The sequence below is a fragment of the Maylandia zebra genome, linkage group LG23 (genome assembly GCF_041146795.1).
Source record: "Maylandia zebra isolate NMK-2024a linkage group LG23, Mzebra_GT3a, whole genome shotgun sequence".
NCBI lineage: Eukaryota > Metazoa > Chordata > Actinopteri > Cichliformes > Cichlidae > Maylandia > Maylandia zebra.
This window is the reverse complement of record NC_135188.1, coordinates 34,150,473-34,171,238: the sequence shown is the minus strand read 5'-3', so window position 1 is coordinate 34,171,238 and position 20,766 is coordinate 34,150,473. Positions and strand designations below refer to the sequence as shown.

General features: G+C 39.2%; 1 protein-coding gene across 1 annotated transcript in view; it reads right to left on the bottom strand.

The window, feature by feature from the left end:
• nalf1a (NALCN channel auxiliary factor 1a) overlaps positions 1-20,766 on the bottom strand; it is a 48,130-nt gene that overhangs the window by 3,844 nt on the left and 23,520 nt on the right. Inside the window, exon 2 of the mRNA XM_004573279.3 lies at positions 1,363-1,534. Coding sequence (XP_004573336.1) covers positions 1,363-1,534 — 172 coding nt within the window. The remainder of the gene's footprint in view (positions 1-1,362; positions 1,535-20,766) is intronic.

Below are 20,766 nucleotides of genomic sequence, written 5' to 3'. Positions count from 1 at the left end.
CTAATAAAAGCAAGATTAAAATACTCTGGATACTCTTGTGCAGGTCAAATACGCACATCTGATCTCCCCCCAGGAGCAGGTAGAAAACGAGACAAATGTCAGCGCTTGGGAGGAAGAGAAGACCAGACGCTTTAACACTTTAACTTTCAGACTTTCTATTTTACTCAGCTTCATCAACTTTGGATGTAGTCTATCGATCGTGGCTCAAGAGTTGGGAGTTCGCCTTGTAATCGGAAGGTTGCCGGTTCGAGCCCCGGCTTGGACAGTCTCTGTCGTTGTGTCCTTGGGCAAGACACTTCACCCGTTGCCTACTGGTGGTGGTCAGAGGGCCCGGTGGTGCCAGTGTTCGGCAGCCTCGCCTCTGTCAGTGCGCCCCAGGGTGGCTGTGGCTACACTGTAGCTTGCCATCACCAGTGTGTGAATGTGTGTGTGAATGGGTGGATGACTGGATATGTAAAGCGCTTTGGGGTCCTTAGGGACTAGTAAAGCGCTATATAAATACAGGCCATTTACCATCTAATGATATTTAGTCAACTAAAACTAAAATAATTTCAATGCCTAAATTTTGACGACACTTAATTAAAATTTGCTGTCAAAAGGGAAACATGCCTCTGTCACAATGTTTTGAAAACTTTTTGCTATAATTTGATAAGATGTGTTTTGTATAATTTTCAGTTCAATACAGGCTTTAAAAGCAAATAACTGCTTTCTGTTTTTAATTAGTTTCACGCAGCATTCCAACTACTTTGGAATCTGGTTGTAGTTGACCCAACAGTCTCATTTAGCACTGCAGGAATTGTTTTCAGCTGTTTAACCCCAGTATACTTTCATAGAATCATCACACAGCGAAAGTTGAAAATCAAAATTTGAGGTGACTAAAAATAAAATCATGACTTCCATCCATTATAAGCATGCACAAACCTCTAACCCTTTAGGTGTTGAAATGTTTTATGTTGTCAGTCTCATCCAGGTAACCCGTGAAGCTGACCTTTATTACAGAATAAAACAAATCTGCAGCAGATACTGAGAGAAGGACTAAATGTGTTGTTAAAACGTCCTTGCATGAGGACTGCAGTGCTCAAAAACACCACTAGATGTCATCAGAAAGCCTTTAGAACCACTTCACTGTTTTCCTGGTGAGACACCATTCAGTCAATACAGAGAAACACACACTGGATGATTTATTACTGTCTGTCCTTTTGCAAAATGCTACTCACCAGCTATTCACTAGCATAAATTAAATTAGAAGGTTTTTCTGTGAAGAGGATACAAGGCCCCATGAACACCCACGCATGCAAACACACAATCTGCACTCATCTCCAGGATACACGAAGTGGCACTAGGCAGGAAGTGGGTATTAACCTGTGCAGATGAAGCTGGGGCTGCCACCGTGGATCAGGTCGTCGTTATCGGGCAGGATGAACGGACAGCTCTGCTGGACCTCCAGGCAGTACTGGTGGCACGGCACCTTCTTCTGGCAGGACTGCTGGGTGGTGGGGAAATACTGAGCACACAGCCAGGGCTTATAGGCCGCCTGAGGAGGAGAAGGAGGAGGAGGAAGAAGAATTAGGCAAGAAAATTACATAAATAGATGCAGGTTCATGGTCCACAAGAGGATTGGAGGAAGTTACTGCATTTGTCTCTGCTGGGTATTGGCCCTCCCCTTGGTTCAAATAGCTTTCACAATAACAAATAAATATCTAGAGGTCCACTAAGCGTCACATGTTTTTTCCACCAAAATAGAACAGCAACACTTCACACATCAATCTAACAGCCACTGGGATATTAGAGGTTACTGTTCAAAGATTAGCTAATCAAAGCTACGCCAAATACAGAGTAATCATTGGCAGGCAGGACTTTTTTTCCAATAAAGCCATTAAAGGCACTAAATATCTTAATATCCACGATGTCATCAGTGACTCATCTAGGATTAGGGACAGGGTTTGGTTAACATCTGCCCCCTTCTGGGGGACTTTTTGCGTGTTTGAAACAGCCAAATGGAAAATCGTTTAACAGAAAAAAAACAGTCATGACAAAAACGTACGAGACTTTATTTCAAAGCAAAGGGGTGTTTTTAATCTGCTGTGGTGTGTTTGGCTGCTTGCTGCATGCCAGTGCAATCAAAACCAAATGGCACAAAATAAACTCACCACATTTCATCCTGCGTCTTCTTCCAAGTTAAATTTGCTTTAGTTCACTGTGAGGCAGGATGTAATACAAAACGCACAGACTTATGTGCATAAGGAGACAGATGGTGACATGTAATAGCCAAAGCCTCGAGCTTGGAAAGCTTAGCAAAACTAAATGAACCGAGGGCATACCACAGTCTGTATTCATTCTCATTCTTAGCCATTTCTTTGTGTGTTTTATTGGGATTAACACAGGAGAGGGGAAAGAGCACAGACGATATCAAGCAGAGACTGAAATCAGATTTGTTTAGGACCCCACCGCCTACTGCGCCAACCCGGTGGGACCAAAGATCACTGTAAGTTCGATAAGTGCCCTCTAACACAGTCTTTAAAGGTGGACAGGCACTTTCCCCCATCCCATCTACCTTTGTAGCTAGCTGGGAACCTTTAAGCTGAATAAACCTATGCCTCAAAAAAAAGAGTTGGCATGATGGGACACACACCGGATGCTTTTGTTTCCTTGGACTGCTTACAATGTTACATGCTTCCTATGAGCCAGCTTTCTTTGCTCTACCTGGAGTTGGCAACACAATTTTTCAATTATTGTCTCATGGAAGCCACAAAGACATGCAATGAAAAGCTGTGTCAGTTAAATAACAGCGGAAATGTGCTGCTATTAAGTGATGAAAGCCACTAAAAGAGTCATTAGGCTGCCTGACACATTTAAGCAATAGAGGTACAACAGCAATTTTCAAGTGATGAATCAAAGACAAAACAAACCATTACCAACAGTCATGTAATTACCAAATAGTACAATGCTAAAATCTTGCCATGAGCCAAGTTTTGCACTTACTAATGAATGCTGCAATAACGCAATCTGAGTTTTAAGGGGAACACCACCAATGTTCCACATTAGTATGAAGCCTTTTAAAGTTGGGAAAATGAAAATAAAAGCCCATCTTGGGCGTGGTGGAGCCTGTGATATGCTTTTTTTTTTTTTTTTAATCTTTAATGTTGCTTCACACTTCTCCCTTTCCTGGTAAACTGTCGCTCTCTTCCCCGTTCCAACCCACTTCTCAACCAATCAGCATTCGACCTATGCCCATTCTAGCTACACGATGTTGCGTTTTTGGAGGACTGCACGGGAACATGCTTGTGCATGCTGAAAACCCCGCTTTGTAGGCAAACAAAATAAAACTCTATTATGCAATATGTGAATACAATCCATCTTCTCTGAGCCAACGCTCATTTAAAATGGATTAATGCAAAGCAAAAAAAACTACCCTGTGGCCAGACAAACTGGATGTTGACCATCCGGCTTGTCATTGGCACACACTTAAAAAACCTGTGTCGCTGAATGCATGGGGGGGCATTAGTGCTCATGGAATTGAATGGTATATACACGTTTTAGAGGAACATATGGTCCCATCCAAATGAAATCTTTTTCAAGGGAGACCATGTCAAACTACATACTGTATCTATTACAAAAGCATGGCTTTTGTAGCTTTTGTAAGAGTCCAGGTGGTGAACTGGGCTTCATGCATTTCAGGCCATTTACCTGTTGAAAACATTTGGAGCATCATGAGACAAAAACCATGACAAAGAAGACTCAGGACTGCTGCAGCAGCTTTACTGCTGTTAAAAGAAGAGGTGATACTACACAGTGTTAAACATGGGTCTGCCCCAACTTCTCTGAAGTGTGTTTCTGGCATCATATATTTTTCTTCAAATTGTACATTTTGTCAGTTAATAAGATTTGCAAATCACTGCATTCTTCTTTTATTTCTATTGTAATCATTTTTTAAAATTTGGTTTTATATTTTTAGCACTAAAACTATTCTTTATTGTTAACCTTAAAACTGTCAGTTACCGTGTAGATGCTCACCAGTATCAATACAATCCAATAATATGGCAGTGTTATATATTGATTTTTGCGCCATCATCTTTTGAATTTACGAAATGATTTTTAATCTAGAATTGATCCCTTGATACGTGTGATAATGTAAGCCTGTGCCTGTCTCTTTAAGGCCTTCCCCCTCCTCTATTATGATTGGCCAGTTTCCAGAAGCATCCACCTTCAGACTTTAATAAATAACAAAGTAGCAAACTTTAGCTTTTTGTCTTCTTTTTTCAAAAATTTAACTTACTTAAACTCAATTTAATCATGAAAATGAATCTGATTTTAAATATTTAAGTGAAAAACTAAGTAAACAACTTTAACAATTTAGGCAAACTAAATAAATACAAAACTGTTCAAAAGTAAACAAAAGTGATGGGGCCTTTAAATAATAGATGTGAATAAAATCAAAAATTTTGTATGTGTAATGATAGTCATAAACCTCCGAAATGAAACAAACAAAACTAACAAAAAAATCCAAAGGGAAAGACAAAATGGTGCAGGCACAGTTAATTATCCCTCCGTGTTATTTAACCACACAGAGACATCCATGCTTTGGAGGCGGGGCTGTCACTGTGGTTCGACTCCTCGTGGTTTTAGATGTTTGTTTAAATTGTACCCAGGTAAATCTTCACCTCTAGCACTGGCCTCCCACATGTGCGTCTCATTTCCTATTTATGCCAATATACAAAGATAACAAACAGTGCACAGGCAATTATATTAATTATAATAATCTGATTAGGATGATGGGAATCATAATGATGAGAACAATGTGCTTTGTAAAATCTAATATATTCCAGACACGTATGACTTCATGTTCACTCTACATGCATCTGCAACATACTGTACTGTTGGGCTTATTTCCAGGAAATACACTCATCCGTCAAAGCAAAAGGAGAGGGGAAAAAAGTCAATGCTGTTTGGGATTTAGAGGGAAAATCTGTCTCTGTTTAAATCCAAGCTCACACTTGCAAAAAACAACAACAAACTGCTGTGGACTATAGTGACTACACCTCTTTGTTTTTTGGAGGGTAATTTAGATAGACCACACCAACAGTGTAATTCCCATGATTCTCTGTTTTTGGTAAAAGCGTTGTTACGGTGAAGTGGCTCAACAGCTCAACGTACAGAGGAAAAAACAAGCTCAGGGCCAAGATAAAAATCAGACAGATCAATGAATGGGGGTTTATCTTTCAAGAGTTTGTTGGAGTGTGACGTGTAAAATCCGTGACCGAGGATTTTCACTGTGCCGGCTTCTTGTCTGCGCATATGCTGCTGTTTAATTTGCGATCATTTTATATAAATTCTCACCGCCGTGAGATAATCCGTCTAGGGATACCGCGGCTATCAAAAGAGAGCCAAAACAATACGATCGCAGTGAGACAGGAAATCTGGGTCCTCCTGAAGATGTATGCTGGCAGTTGCCAAGGTAACGGCTTTTTCTGCTTTTCATTAGAGCTCAATGGGTACTGCCCCACTCTCTGTCGGTTTGTCTGTTTGTGTGCACATGTTTAAGCGTGCAAGCAGGTCTATGTGTGTCTGCGTGTGTGTGTAAATGTGTGCGTGCGTATGCTCAGCGTGAAAAGGGAAACGTACAAGAGCAAATTGAGTTAGTCAGGAAGCAGGCCTGGAGTCTGATTTGATCAGTCTAATGTGTGATCAGTGTGAATGGGAACCTGGCACTCAAAAAGCCTCTGTCGCCATGCAGCTTAGTCTGCTTCGTACAATTTACTGAAGCCCAGAGACACAGACAGGAAAGACACCAAGCTGGCAACTGCTTCCACCAGGGCTTTACTCCCTGCAGCTGATTTCAGCAAAAGCCCATCTATTTGCACAAAGAGCTTCAGTCCTGTTTAGATGCCACACCTGACAACACATCACGTGTCGGTTAGTCGCTGTGTTTTGGGTATTAACTCTAGAAATTTAAGTAATTTTCTCCCAAGCCAATTATTTAAAGCTGAAGAATAAATAAGAATAAAAATCCCATTTAAGTGCTAATGTTCTGCCAGATAAGTGTCAGCAGTGATGACTATTATATGAGACAGGTTGAGGTTTAATGCTAGAACAACCAATGGTTGTTTACAGTATGCAGTGCATTAATTGTTTTTAAACTTCACAACTTGTTAACTATTACACAAGACACTTAACTTCTATAGCACTGACTACTGTGGGTTTGGTCTTTTGCTGTTTAAAAAAGTAAGGCCACCTGTCCATTTTCATGGTGCACATTCACTTGGGAAAAGCTAGTTAGCTTTTCTTTCTTTCTTTAAGGTTGACTTAGGTGGTAGAACGGGCAGTCTAAAAATAGGATTTTAGGTTTTTTTTAAGGTCTTTTCATACCTGTGGTGTTTAGTCCATTGCAATCAAGCTCGGTGCGGTTTGTTTGTGCAGGTGTGAATACAGTAATCGCTGAAATGTGGACCAAAAGAACCACACCGCGACCACCTCCTCCAAAGAGTCTTGGCGCAGTTGTTTTCGTTGATTTCAACTCCAGAGCGGTTTGTTTATGGTGTGAATGTGATCCGACCTTAATCCAAACTTACTACGAGGTCTACCTTACAAGTGTGAGCTAAAAAAAAAAAAAAAAAAGAGGTCTCGTAACCACATATGCTTTGTATTCTGGGATGCGGCAAGTTATCATAAAAGTGCAAGGGTCAGTATGGGTAAGCACTAGCTGTGAAATGAACATAAATTCTCAACACATTTTGGTTCACTTGGACTTGACTTGGATTTTTCTCTGTGCTAAAACAAACCAAACCACAGGAAAAAGCTACAAATTCATCAACTTATTCGGACCAGAGGAAACAAACTATATTTGGGAAAACGTCCTTACAGTCTATGTATCGAAGTGTCCTTGGGAAGGATACTGAACCCCGAACTGTTCCAGATGTATCAATAAGAGTGTTATTGAGAGCATGAATGCTAGATCAAAGTGCCTAGGTACAGATAAAAGCATTACATGAATCTGTGTGATTGGGTAAATGAGACTCAATGCATAAGTACTATTTTATCTACTATTTCTGGGTAAAGGCTCCTAATTGCAAAGTACGGATCAACTATTGTTAGGGGTCACACGGGTCTAGAGAGCAGCCATCGACCATCTGGCAACCATCAGTCACTGAAAAGCTGGCATGTCTGCAGCCACTTGCCAACTGCTCTCGAAGTTGTAGTGAAACTTGAAAAACTGTAATGCAGGGAATAGAAAACACAGACAATGGACAGCAGGATGATGAAGAAGTGTTCCTGTCTGTTACTGACTAACCAGCTTTTACAACCTAACAATGACAGAACTTCATTGTGGAGTCCTGACCTCACAACCATCAAGACTGTAGATGTGTTAAAGGCATTTAATAGCCGACGAGCTAACTGTCGTAATGCAGGGATGCATTTACTACTGAATAATTACAAACAACTGGCATCTACAATCGCAACTAACAAACACAAGCCTAATGGCCCGAGCTTGGTTCTACCATAGGTTTCTTCCTTAAAAGGGAGTTCTTCCTTCCCACTGTTGCCAAAGCACTTGCTCATAGGGGTCATCTGATAGTTGGTGTTTTCACTGTTTTCTCAGCCTTATAGTAAAGTCTTCACCTTACAATATAAAGTGCCTTGATGTAACTATTGCGGCGATTTGGCACTATATAAATAAAATCAAATTGAATTGAATGGAATTCAAAGCCAAGGGAGAATATAATGTGTATTTTAATTGTAAATTCAATTTGATTTTAATGATTTTAGTTCTAATGCTTTTGTTTGCCACATGAAATAACTGGCAGGTTGGAAAAAAGTGCATCTGATGCCTTCAGGGGAGGTTTTCTGCCTGTGTGCTGTCATGTAGCATCAATCAATTGGATAGCAAAAAACACTCTCAAATCAAACAGCGGAGCAACTGTGTCTCTGCAGGGAATGCATGTGGGGGGGGGGGGGGGTGTCACTGGTTTTGCAGCCAGCAGGTAGCGTTACAACTGTGCTGTATATTGAAAGATAAAGATTAACGGAGCTATTCTGGTGCTACATGCTGCAAAAGTTAGCAGCCAGAAAGGAAAAAAGTCACATTTACGATGTAATAAAAAGACCCTACAAATAACTTCTCTCTGCTTGGCTAAAAGGGGATCCACTCCTCAGCTCAAATGGATATCACACACTCCTGGTGACTTCTGTATTGTAAAAAAGGGTCAGTTTTTGGTCATTCCACCAAAACCAAGAGCTGTTCACAAGAAGCGGCTCTCAGGTTGACAGCTCCTGTAAATCTGACATGCAAAGCAGCTCATCCTCCATTCTGCTTTCCCGGGCTGCAGGGCTTCCCCCACCATTCCCATTCGCATGCCTGTCATCTAACACAGAGAGGACTGTGGGAGAGCTTGTCTGTAGACAAGAGGAGCTGCTGAATTGCAGACACATGTAATTGTTTGCTCGGTACTCATTTGGTAGCATAGCACAAAAATCAACAATATATAAACACGTTCAACATCAAACTAGCACTCGTAAAAAACCCCACTGTGCCTTTATTTTCTACTTTCAAGTGCAGACCAACAAGAGGAAAAAAATGTGGGGCTACATTATGATGATCTAAAGAAATAAATGGCTGTACGTATTCTTTGTGAAATATAGAAGACACTAAATTCTGCTTCTTTATAATGAAAAAAAATCTGACTATTAGGGAACTAAATTGTTGTCATGTCTATCCATTGCTATTGTTAATTTCTTTATCCTTAATTAGTAATTTTAATTAGGCCGTGGGATAAGTTGTTGTCAGAGAAACTTGTTGCAAACAAACATATTATGTAACATAACCATAACCAATAATAATCTAACATTATTATTTAATAATGAAGTACGCAGACACTGTGACAGTGGTGTTGACATCACAGACATTGTCAGACAGTGACCAACACAGCTATTATGGTGTGCAAAATAAAAAAATTCATTCAAGAATTATTGATGTATTTTTTTATTATTTATAATTTGTTTATTATGTATTATTATACAATACTATTAACGTGAAGAAAGTGTCAAAAAATTCCAGGTACTGGTAATAGTTCAAACATGAAAGGTAGCTAACATTTAGCGTCCCCTCCCTGTGTCCTAGCTTTTATGCTAATGCTAAGCTAATCTAGCTTCATATTTAATTTAGAGACATGAAATAAATTGTGTTAATATTGTTAAATTCAGAAAAATTAAAGCTAGATTCCCCCCTTTTTCTGTTTCATATGCTAACATTATCTAACTTCACATTTATCTTAGAAAGATGAAGAATATTGTTTTAATTTTGTTAAAAGAAGCCAAGCTAGCCCGCTTCAGTTCCAGCTGTGATGCTAAACTAAGCTAAATTACTATTTATGTTACAGAATTGACTTAAACTGTTAATTTTCTTCTTTCCAAAAAAAAGAACAAAAAAGCAAGAGAGCTGCTTTTTAGATTTTATGATAAGCTAATGTAGCTTCATGTTTGAATAGTCAATTATGTTACATTTGAAAAGAGTAAATAATCTATTTATTTTGTTCCTGAGCAGCAGCCTGTTACAGCAGCTCCCATATGCACTGCTGTTTTTCAACTACTCTAATTCATTCTTAATAACTAATAACTTATTTACCAATTTACTAAAGAACTGACCAAATACCGGATGTCTTATATCATGTTTTATCCCATACCCTTTAGTTCTTGTTAAGAGTCAAGCTAGCCCCTTCTCCTGTCTCAGGTTTTTATGCTATACTACTATGTGTATATATGTGAAGATATTATGTGTTAATTTTTTTATCTTTTCAACTCTTGTTGAAGTGAATGAGTGTGTTTTCTAAAATGGGGCTCATAAAACAGTAAAATGGCTGCTTTTGAGTAGGAAGCTCCAAACATTACTCATTAAGTGTGCATATTTTTTTATTAGCCTTAATATACTACTAAACACAGGCCATGAAATGATGTCTTGAGCCACAACGAGTGTATCCCCAAGTTCTGGCTCATAAATGAAGTGCCACGTTAACTGTATACTCATATTGGCTTAAAGCTCCCGGGTATGTAAAAAACTTTAACTCAACATGCTGTGAAGTATCAACACTCTGTTTCTTTCCCAGCAGGACGGTGTTGTCACACATACACACACACACGCGCGCGCGCACACACACGCGGCGGCTATAAAGTGGAATGACAGAGACGGCTATAAAAAGCATATGAGTCAGCAGCAGAGTGAGATCCCAGTTAGAAGCTGAATGACACAGATCATTACCACTCACACAAATCATGGCTGCGTTAGAACAGGAAGGGGCTCTTACACTACCTGTGCTATTTTCTGCTGTGTTTCGCGGTTTGACAAGGCTTTTTTTAAGTACCGTACTGTACCCAGTGTGCAAAATAGGGCTAGATTCACGATACTGAAGAGCTCACATTTGAAGTGGAAATCAACAAGCGAATATGACCTGTTTCATTCAGGAAAAAGAATTGTATAAACCACACAGAGCAGGACATAAAAAAGACACCATCAATACTGGCAAAATTTTGTTGATAGGACTTTGATCATTCAAAGCTTAAATCTCAGCGGTTGCCTTGGGTCAATGATGCAACACTTGGATAATCCAGCAGGACAGGCAAACACACGGTTGCCTGTTTTCCTGCATTGACGTGTGCACTTATTGCATCCCATCCTCTGGTGATGTAACACATCCAGGCAGAGCTTCTGTGTGTGACACTGAGGCAGGGCGCTCTCACCAAATTAGATGGTTTGCAATTTCAGTGCGACCCTTGTTCCTACCTTGACCGTGTCAGCCTCTACCGACAAGCGCTCACTTGGGAAAAATCAAGTGAACAAAGAAAAAAAAATTTTTTAACCACATAAAGACTAAATACTATACCTCCATTACTTTTCAATAACAATATGCTAGCAGTCAATGTCATAGAGGAGAAATTAAGCCCAAGACACCATCACACCAAGATGACAGCAAGTAAGGACTTAAAAAAGAATAAAAGCATAAAAATAAATACACAGCAATTCACAGATATATTAAAGAACCTTAATTTCCTAATTTCCTAATGAGACTTTCAGAGGACGTCATCACTGTTAGGACTGTGTTGATTATTGTAACTATTCAACGTGTGTCTTTCAGTCTTCTTTAGCCTGACTTCAACTGGTCCAGAAGGCAGTTGGAGCATCTAGGCTGCCAATAAGAACTAGCAGACATCCGCATATCTCCCCGATTCTTGCTTCCCTTCATTACCTTTGAGCAAAATTCAGAATTAAAATTCTATTAACTTACATAGATACATGGCTCTGCTTATATAGCAGAAATACTAATAACTTGTAACAGCAGCTAGCCTCTCCGATCATCAGGTCTCTTAACATTCCTACATCCTTATTTTAAAACCAGAGGTGATCTCGTTTTTATAAAGCCTTCTCAGCCTGTGATCAGCTGGACCCAAGCAGTATGTTGATTGTGTCTGTATTTAATGTGTGGCTTCTATAACTGTGAGAAACTTTACTACTGTGTGTTTTAAAAAGTGCTATACAAAAAAAAGTTATTACTAGTATTTCAGACGGGTCTAGGTCACATATATTTCTTAGACCCTGTGTCAGGTCTTTGCTGAATTATGTCAAGATATGCCAAATTTTCAGCTAATAGCTCTTTGGCAATCACCTCGGTGTTGCAAAAATACTATTTTATGCCTGTCAAACTATGTTACCATTGACATTTTTGGTGGATTGAACCAAAGAAACGGAAACAAATTCTGTGTTTCTGTTACAGGCTGCCCATAACAAAGTCCCTAAAGATATAATTTACAATTGTCTGTTATGTGAAGGGACAACACTGGTTCATCCGTCTAGTTAGGGGCCTTTTTCACACAGGAATTATTCATAGGTCAGTGTTAAGTGGCTTAACAAAGACAAAAAAAACCCCCAAAACAACAATGAGCAGGTACAAGAACTAGATTGAAAATGAGTGAAAAGCTTGGAAAGACCTTCAGAAAGGCTGGAGACTTAATGCTCAAGTCCACTGAAAAAGTGTAAGAATAAGAAAGGCTGGCTCCTTGAAAGTAAAATATAAGGAAATGAAGGTTGGCTCACAACATTTGCTCAGTACTGTCTATTTTTATACAATCATTTCAAACTGTTCAACAAATAAAACATTTTAAAAAATCTACGAAAAATGAGATTTTAATCTATTTTATTATTTTTGAAATGTCAACATTTGTCAGTAAAGCAGCTCTGATAAACCTCTGAACTGAAACCGAGTGTAAATGCTGACAAATTGTCGGTTTTCCAGTTTCTCAGAAGTAAACAAGCCCAAAAGAACAATGTTTAAAGGTGAAAACATTAAACACGGGCCTGCTTTAAAGATCAATCATATTGACAGGCTTCTAGAAATCTTGACCCTTTTAGCTGGAAAGCCTCTCTAGAGGACACAGCTTTATGAGACGTCTGACCCATTAGGCTTGACTGACACGAACGGGAAGATTTTTACAATCCGACTCAACGCTATCTGCTCCTGCTTTGCACCCAATGCTGCAAGATTGGATCCACTTATCAGGACGTAGATGCAAACATAGCATCATTTCCCTGAACCGTGTTTTGTTCATCATTTCTGAGAAAACATGATCATGAATGTGCATGGCGGGATTTGTTTTCAGCCTGGCTCCATTTACAAAGCAGGCAGGTCTAACAATTGGCATTCAGCCCATGTAAAAATGCTATCTGCTGCGAAAAACAAACCTAATTTCTTTAGGCATGAGGTTGTTTCCCAGGTTTGGTTTTCACGGTGAGTAGATTAAGCCGTGCTCTGGTCGAAGAATCCCTCTTGGCTTGGAGCCAGCTCTGCAGCTCTCCTCTCCCAAGTTTTAAAGAAATCATTTTCAGCTGGATCAGAGAACAGCGAGGCTGCTGAATAGGTCAGTGTGGCTCTGCTTTCTTCATCGATGCAGACCCTGCTGACTGCAGGTGGCTTGACATAAGCCTGGGACATATCGACTGAACCATCCAACCCCCGAGATGGCGCTCCATGATAAACACAGTGGGATAAATGCTGAGTAGGGACCTTGTCGCTGTGACACACAGGAACCACAAAACTGAGCTTGGCTACATCACTCTTATCAGCAATGAAACATGACATCTAAAACACCTGGTTGTTTATGTGTACGCTAACATGAGGATGAAAGAACTGGAGTCCAGGTAAGTACTAACATGACAGGACTCTAGAAAAAGACAAGGTTCAAAGGTGGGAATACTGGAAAGAAAAAAGGGACAGACAGATCATTAAATATCCAGACACCTAATACAAGTTGGCAACATTAATCTCTGGATTCCATCCATTTCTACACACTGAGTTTTTGAGGTCTGCAGAAAATAAATTCAAGGTGACTGACGTCATCACAGATGATCGCTTTTCAAGGTAGAAAGTGTAAACGGTGATCATCACATCCGAGTGTTGGGAATAATGACAGAGAGGGAATGAGAAGGAAGGGCCAGTGTGCGAGAGGAGAGCAATCAGCATATAGATGTTAAAACTGTAATCTGAACACAGTCAGGAAAAAAAAAGTATTACTCCTTTAGGGGTAAATTGCTTACCGTATTTTTGACCCTTGTACTTTCTTTTTTCTACAACAAAGCAACAAAAATAGATTTTTTTTAAGAAAAGGTGTAAAGTTGGTTCATTTCTGTTTTTATTACCTATCACATGTCTGTAAGAAGATTCTAACCTCTGCCTAGTAAACCCCTAAAATCTAAGAAAAATAAGAAACAGTGCAAATATGTACCTTTTACTTTTCGCAAGAAAAAAGAAAACAAAGAAAGAAAAAGAAAACAAAATAAAGATTCATCATATAATAAATTTCCCACAGTCTGTCGTCACTCTGCCCACTTTTTATGGCTCGATTAAGACAGAGTACAGATTTAGACTAAACGCTAGCATGTTCACAAAGTTGTTGATGTTGATGATCAGTTAGTGTCGTTTGCTGCCCTTTGCGCTATATTGAGATGCAACAATTCCAATTTACTTTGCATTTCCAATTTATTAAATCCAGTTTTTAAGATCACCAATTTTAATTTTGTCTAACTTTCTAAGAATTTTAACTAACAGCACAAACATTAAGTGTTGTATTGTTGATATGTAATTACATTTCTACATAGGTAAACTTTAATAACAGGTAAATGTACCAACTTACTCCAGTCAACAACCAATCCACTGGTATATCTTGAGTCTCCAGAGCTAATTTTTCCTGTTTTTCGCTACTGAACGTTAAGACGCCATTTAATATCACAGTGAATTATGGACACACCTCGTTAACCAAGCTAGCAAGCCGCAAATAAAGTTAACTTTAAAAACAAAAAGCTTACTAGGCTAACATTAACTTTTAACTCCCTGCTATTAGCCAAAAGACATGTATTTTTGTATTAAAAAACACAACAACCTGTAACTATATAAATGCTTGTCTATTACACACACACACACACACTATAGTTACATAATATAATGTGATTAGTTTATCAGATAGACAGCTTTTTGCTGTTATCATGCTATTGTCCTTTCCTCTTCTAAGACATTTAATAATTTAAAAAAACTTTGTAACTAGAACATGAATACCAAAAGCCATGCTAAGAGCTCTTCGATGTAGTATGTAGACATGGTGATGTGTTGCACTAAAAGCTAATGCTAGTAGAGCAGCATCCTCGCAGTATTATTACAGGATTATTACAGAGACAAGATCTTCTGGTTATTTTCAAGCCCCTTAAGAGTAGAAGACATTGTTATGAATGCATTATAAAGTTAAGTGTGTGTTAACTGTGTTACTGTTCTAATCTCCCAGAGACCTCAGAGAAAAGTGAAGACATACACGTCTCTTAAGTAACTAGAAATCAGATAACTGATGCAAAGTGTTGTAGGCATAGAATTTATGAGGAAAAATGAAAGAATCCACCTGCTGATCAAAAAATAAGATGTTATAAAGTTAAAAATGAGTGCTTACAGACCTCTGGTATAGCACACACAGAAATGTCACTAAAGGTATGCACTGTATGTGTGTTTATTAGTGTATATAACAGCTAAATGGAAGTTAAATGTCCAAGAGGCCTCCCGTTCCGCCCACACCAGGAGCCTGACACAAGCTCCTGCGTTCATACACCCCCTCCTCCTGCCATCTCTGCAGCCTTGAGAGCTAACTACGAAAGAAATTTGTTAATATCTCTGGGACATATTACAGTAGCAGTCGAGTGCGAAAGAGCATCTATTAGAAATGAGACAAAGCTGAGGAGCGCGATTTCCCATTTAACATCTATTGTTCTAACAGAGCTGAACACTGCTGAAGAGGTGGGAGAGGGTCTTCACAGCAGTGTGCAGCTCCTCGAAACGCACCAAAGTGGCTCTCAACTCAGGTGGCCACTTAGCAGTTTACATGAGGGGAGGATTTGGAGGGGAGGTCACATGGGAACGGCATTGGGACTGTGGGTGTACCAGGTGCCTCTGATAATGGCTTGACATTCTCTCTATTCGTGCTAAACGGAGCAGCTCTCTTAGATAGAGGTGCATGATCTGCACTGATCTATCGCCAGACAAGGATGCTCAAACTGGAGCAGTTTGCAAAATCCTGCAATACTTTGAAAAATAACGTTTGAAACTCCCTTGCTAATGATATGGTTAGGATTACAGCTAAATGAAAAATAATATTGAAAAATTAGAAATATGATCAAATGTATTGCTTTAGGTTTTTTGTATGCAAATTTAAATGGATGCAACTTGTTTCAACATCAAGGAGGAAGCCCGAGTTGGTTTTATGTTGCAGTGCTATTTGTTTGTCTTTAGTGCCTTTCTAATATTCATTAATGAGCATGATGTAGCAGTTAACATATTTCACCCTACATGTGAAAGATTCCTGGTTTGTGGGAGGAGACACAAACCCAGCCCCAACAGGTAAACATGTTTACACGTAGACAGGCAGGTAGCTATTTAGGTGGTTAACAATGGTGCAGTTTTCTTAAAGAAATTTTTTTGGGGGGGGGGGGAATCCCAAAGGGGTAAAAAAAAAAGTGCTTTGTACAGTCCAGAACAAAAGTTTAAAAGGCGAAAAATGGCAAAAAATCATATTTTGCATGGTTGGATCTTAACAAGGTTCCACGTAGAGCTTCGACATGCAACAAGAAGAAATGGGAGTGAGACAAAACATTTTTTGGAGCATGCAATTTATTGAAAACAGCGCTTAAACTGATACAGGCTGTTTTACAGCTGATCAAAAGTTTAGGACCTCATGCCTTTAAAAGGCCAGGTCTGTGCAAAAATGTGGATTCATTGTCATTTTCTGTCAGGTAGTCACACTGACCTTGCGATGGCAAAGTCAAAACAATGTTCCCTGAATGTGATCGGGTTGTTGAGCTGCATAAGCAGGGTTTCTCGCAGCACGCCATCACTGCTGAGGTGGGACGCAGAAAAACAATCATTTGGAATTTCTTAAATGATCCTGAGTGTTATGGAAAAAAAAAGTCGAGTGGAAGACCCAAGAAATGTCACCAGCACTGAGCTGGAGGATCCAATTGGCTGTCTGTCGAGACACTGGACGATCCTCGACCCAAATGAAGGCTGTTACTGGTGCCGACCGCAGCCCTGTAACCATCAGACGGCATCTGAGACCGAAGGGCTTCAAAAACAAAAAATGTCTTCAAAGGCCTCGTCTGCTTGAGCGCCACAGAACTGACCACTTGGACTTTGAACATGGGATATTGAAAGGTGGAAGAAAATTTTATTCTCAGATGAGAAAAAAAACGTAACCTTGATGGTCCTGATGGTTTCCAACGTTACTGGCATAACAAGCAGATTCCACCTGAGATGTTTTCTACACGCCACAGTGGAGGGGGCGCCATAATGGTCTGGGGTGCTTTTTCCTTCAGTGGAACGATGGAGCTTCAGGAGGTGCAGGGGCGTCAAACGGCCACTGGCTGTGTCCAGATGTTGCTGACAGCGTCCCTCATGACTGAGGGCCCTCATCTGTGTGGTAACGACTGGGTTTTTCAACAGAACAGCACTGCAGTACACAATGCCCGCAGGACAAAGGACTTCTTCCAGGAGAATAACATCACACTTTTGGACCATCCTGCGTATTCCCCTGATCTAAATCCAACTGAGGACCCTTTGGGATGGATGGCAAGGGAAGTTTACAAAAATGGACAACAGTTCTAGACAGTAGATGTCCTTCATGCGGCCGGCTGTTCCCACTCACCTCATGGAAATATCAAGCAACGAATTTTTGAAGTGATCAACAATAACAGTGGAGCTACTCAATACTGAGAAACAAAAAAATGTTTTGTCTCACTCCCATTTCTTCTTGTTGCATGTTAAAGTTCTACTTGGAACCTTGTTAAGATCCAATCATGCAAAATATGATTTGTTGCCATTTTTCAAGTGCTCTTAAACTTTTGATCTGGAACGTATCCAGCTATAGCTATTTCCCTTTGATAATGACGGTCTAAGGGGGAAGTATTGGGGTTCATTTTAAAATAACACAGTGGCTATTGGGATACATTTTCAGGAAGTTTCAATACATGAAAAGGATGAAAAATACTAGAAAACAAATATCATAATTAGCTGAGATTTAGTGACATCATCCTGCATCACCAGCTCATTGCTCAAGACAATGAGGGAAAATCAGATTCTGGTGACTGACAGCAGGACTGGCTGAGTTTTAATACTTCCCATGTATATTTATGGTCTCTGGTGACACCAAGCGCTCCCAAAAAAGTAAAAATAAAAACTGACAATGAGGATTATTAGTGGGTTATTACTGTAGGCTGTTATTCTGTGCCTTGAATACTAATGAAAAACAGGTAGAGACTGTGGGATTGCTCTGTGTTTTTACTGGACTTAATGAAGTGAGAAAGTCAACGGAGGCTACAAACTGCAGCTTCAACTGTTTGTGATTTACCGGAATAAAATCCCTGTACTCACATGATTTACATTCACACTGCTTATGCCACAGGTCTTTACTCAGTAAAGAATACCCATTAATTCATAATCTTGGTGTGTATCTGAGGGCAGATGTTATTTTTACCGTTAATAATTACAGCAGCACATGTTCATCTTTCAACGAATAAAATATAAATAAAATATTTTCTGCTTTGCTCTAAGGCTAGTGAGTAGGCAGCACAAGGTCATGAAGGGATTTATATGAGACCTGTATTTGTAGGTGTATATAGCATAGATCTGTGAAAAGAAAAAGAAAAGCATGAATAATTTTTATGTGAAAACAACACATTTTGGCCCTTGAGACATGAGTTTAAACAAACAATTAATGACACTGCTTCCTGAACAGTTCGCAAAAAAATACATTCATTAGTGCTTATGCTTTTAAACTCGAGCTAAAAATCAACAACCCAACTGAAAAAAATAATTTAACACCACTGACTAAAATATCTTTAGCGTTAAATGAACACAAAAATTCAAACGACACGCTTTCTTACATTAAATATAATCATTTAACTGCTTTCAAAGTTGTTCCATTTCTCTTAATCGATCGGTCAATCTTTCTCATTCCATCCCTGGATTGGAAATTTGCCACAAAGTAATTAAAGACAATCCTACTTCTCTTACTATTAGCCATAGCCACTAGCCGCTACCTTAATGATAACTTAACAGACAGCCAGTGTGGCTATCCAATAAAAGTATTTTCAACTTCTCTATTTCCACAGCAGATGGATCCTCATGGTCGATTTGGCAAGATTTTATGACGGATGCCATGCCCTTCCTGATAAAACCCTCCTAATTACGCATGTTTGGGACCACACTACACTAGCTTATGACCCCCTGAGGAAGAGTTTGCAGCTATCACGTAATTGCTAAGAGTTAAGCAGTTAACATTAATGTATTATAAACTTTATTTATAACAGTTTAATGTTTCAGTGTTATTGAACCAAAATTCAGTGACGTGAGTGTCAACTACTTTAGTCTGTAGTGATGGGAAGGGCTGTGTGCAAGACTCTCTGCAGTGGTGCTGTATGAAGTTGTGCATGAGTTGGAAGAGGCACAAACAGTACTGTTTGTATCAGTGCTACTGCAAATGACTTTCTAATCTGATAGCAATTATTAGTATTGATTAGTACCTGAGTATTGAAAACCCTATTCAAGACCATCTGCTGAAGTTCAAACCAAGCACCAGATTCATGAAGAAAGGTGATGTAAAGTAACGCTGAATGTAGCCAGGTACTGGTGCGGTGCCAGATGGGCTGGTCTGAGTATTTCTGATCTGTGGTATTTCTGATTTGCTGGGATTTTGCATCAAAGCCTTGTTTAAGGTTTACAGAGATCTGTTCTGGTCAAACAAAGAAAAACGTCCCAGTTCTCAAAAAAAACAAACAAACAAACAAAAAAAACCAAAAAAAAACCACAGGAGCTTGGAAAACCTGCCTAGTCTGATGATTGGTAATTTCTGCCACATGGATCTATCCATTCTTCCTTGCATCAATGATTCAAGGGGGTATTACACCATAGTATATAGTATGAAATCATACTAGATAAGATAAGATAAGATAAGATAAGATAAGATAAGATAAGATAAGATAAGATAGAACTTTATTAATCCCTCGGGTGGGTTCCTCTGGGAAATTCGATTCCATACTATTAGTGTGTGTGTGTGTGTGTGTGTGTGTGTGTGTGTGTGTGTGTGTGTGTGTGTGTTGGGGGAGATGTTCACTTTGGGCCCTATCATTTAATGATAACAGCAACACTATTGTTGCTGACCGTGTCCATCCCTTCGTGACCTGTGTACTCATCTTTTGACGGCTGCTCCCAGGATAATGCACCATGTCGCAAAGCTCAGCTTATCTTAAAGTACTTCTTCTTTAACAATGCAATGAGTTCACTGTTACCAAATGGGATGCACGGTCACCACATTTCAGTGCTACTGAGAACCTTTGGGATGTGGTGGAACATTAGATTTGTATCATGCACAAATCTGCTGTAACTCTGTGATGCTATCATTGGACCAAAATCTCAGAATTAGAGTTTTAACAGTGGAATTTGCAGACATTTTTAACTTTTTGACATTATAGTGAACTTCAAGTCAAAATGTAGTATTTCTAACCAGAAATTGAATGTTAAAGCTGTTATTAACCATCCATAACGAATAATTCTCTATTTCTCTCCGACAGATTAACTATTAGCGCACAGAAACACAGATTAACAGAATTATCAATGGAATTTGTACTTCTTAACAACTATACTGAATTTTTATAGCAAATTACATTTACCTGAATGATAGATGTAGTCAGAGAAGACACTGGTTGGCCTATATTACCTGTCTATATTGGTTTATTGCAGGATTGTTTTTGGCAATTACCATACTGGCTGTGCATCATTATGAATTATAACACAGGAAAAGTCACTTGGGGTAGTTTCAAAATGGTGTCATTACACATTTACAGGAGATTTATCTCATATTAGAATCATCAGGGCTTTTTTTGTAGGGTAAAATGGATGGAGGATGTTTGATTACAGACGGTTTTGTTTTAAGTGGACTTGTAACTGTGGATGGGATACCATAGATAGCCTTTTCTTTCAATCACTGGGTGCAACACCCAAGGACAAGATATCAGTCGCACCTTATCTTAACCAGACCACAGAAAATACTTTCTGTGAAAACCACTGATGTCAAGGAGATACTGCTTTTACTAAGAGACCAGTTTAACAGATTAGTTTGCAGACAGTACTATTATACAGTGAAATATGAAATGCTATTTCAGATACTTACAAAGATTTGTTTGAGTCCCACTAAAGTCTC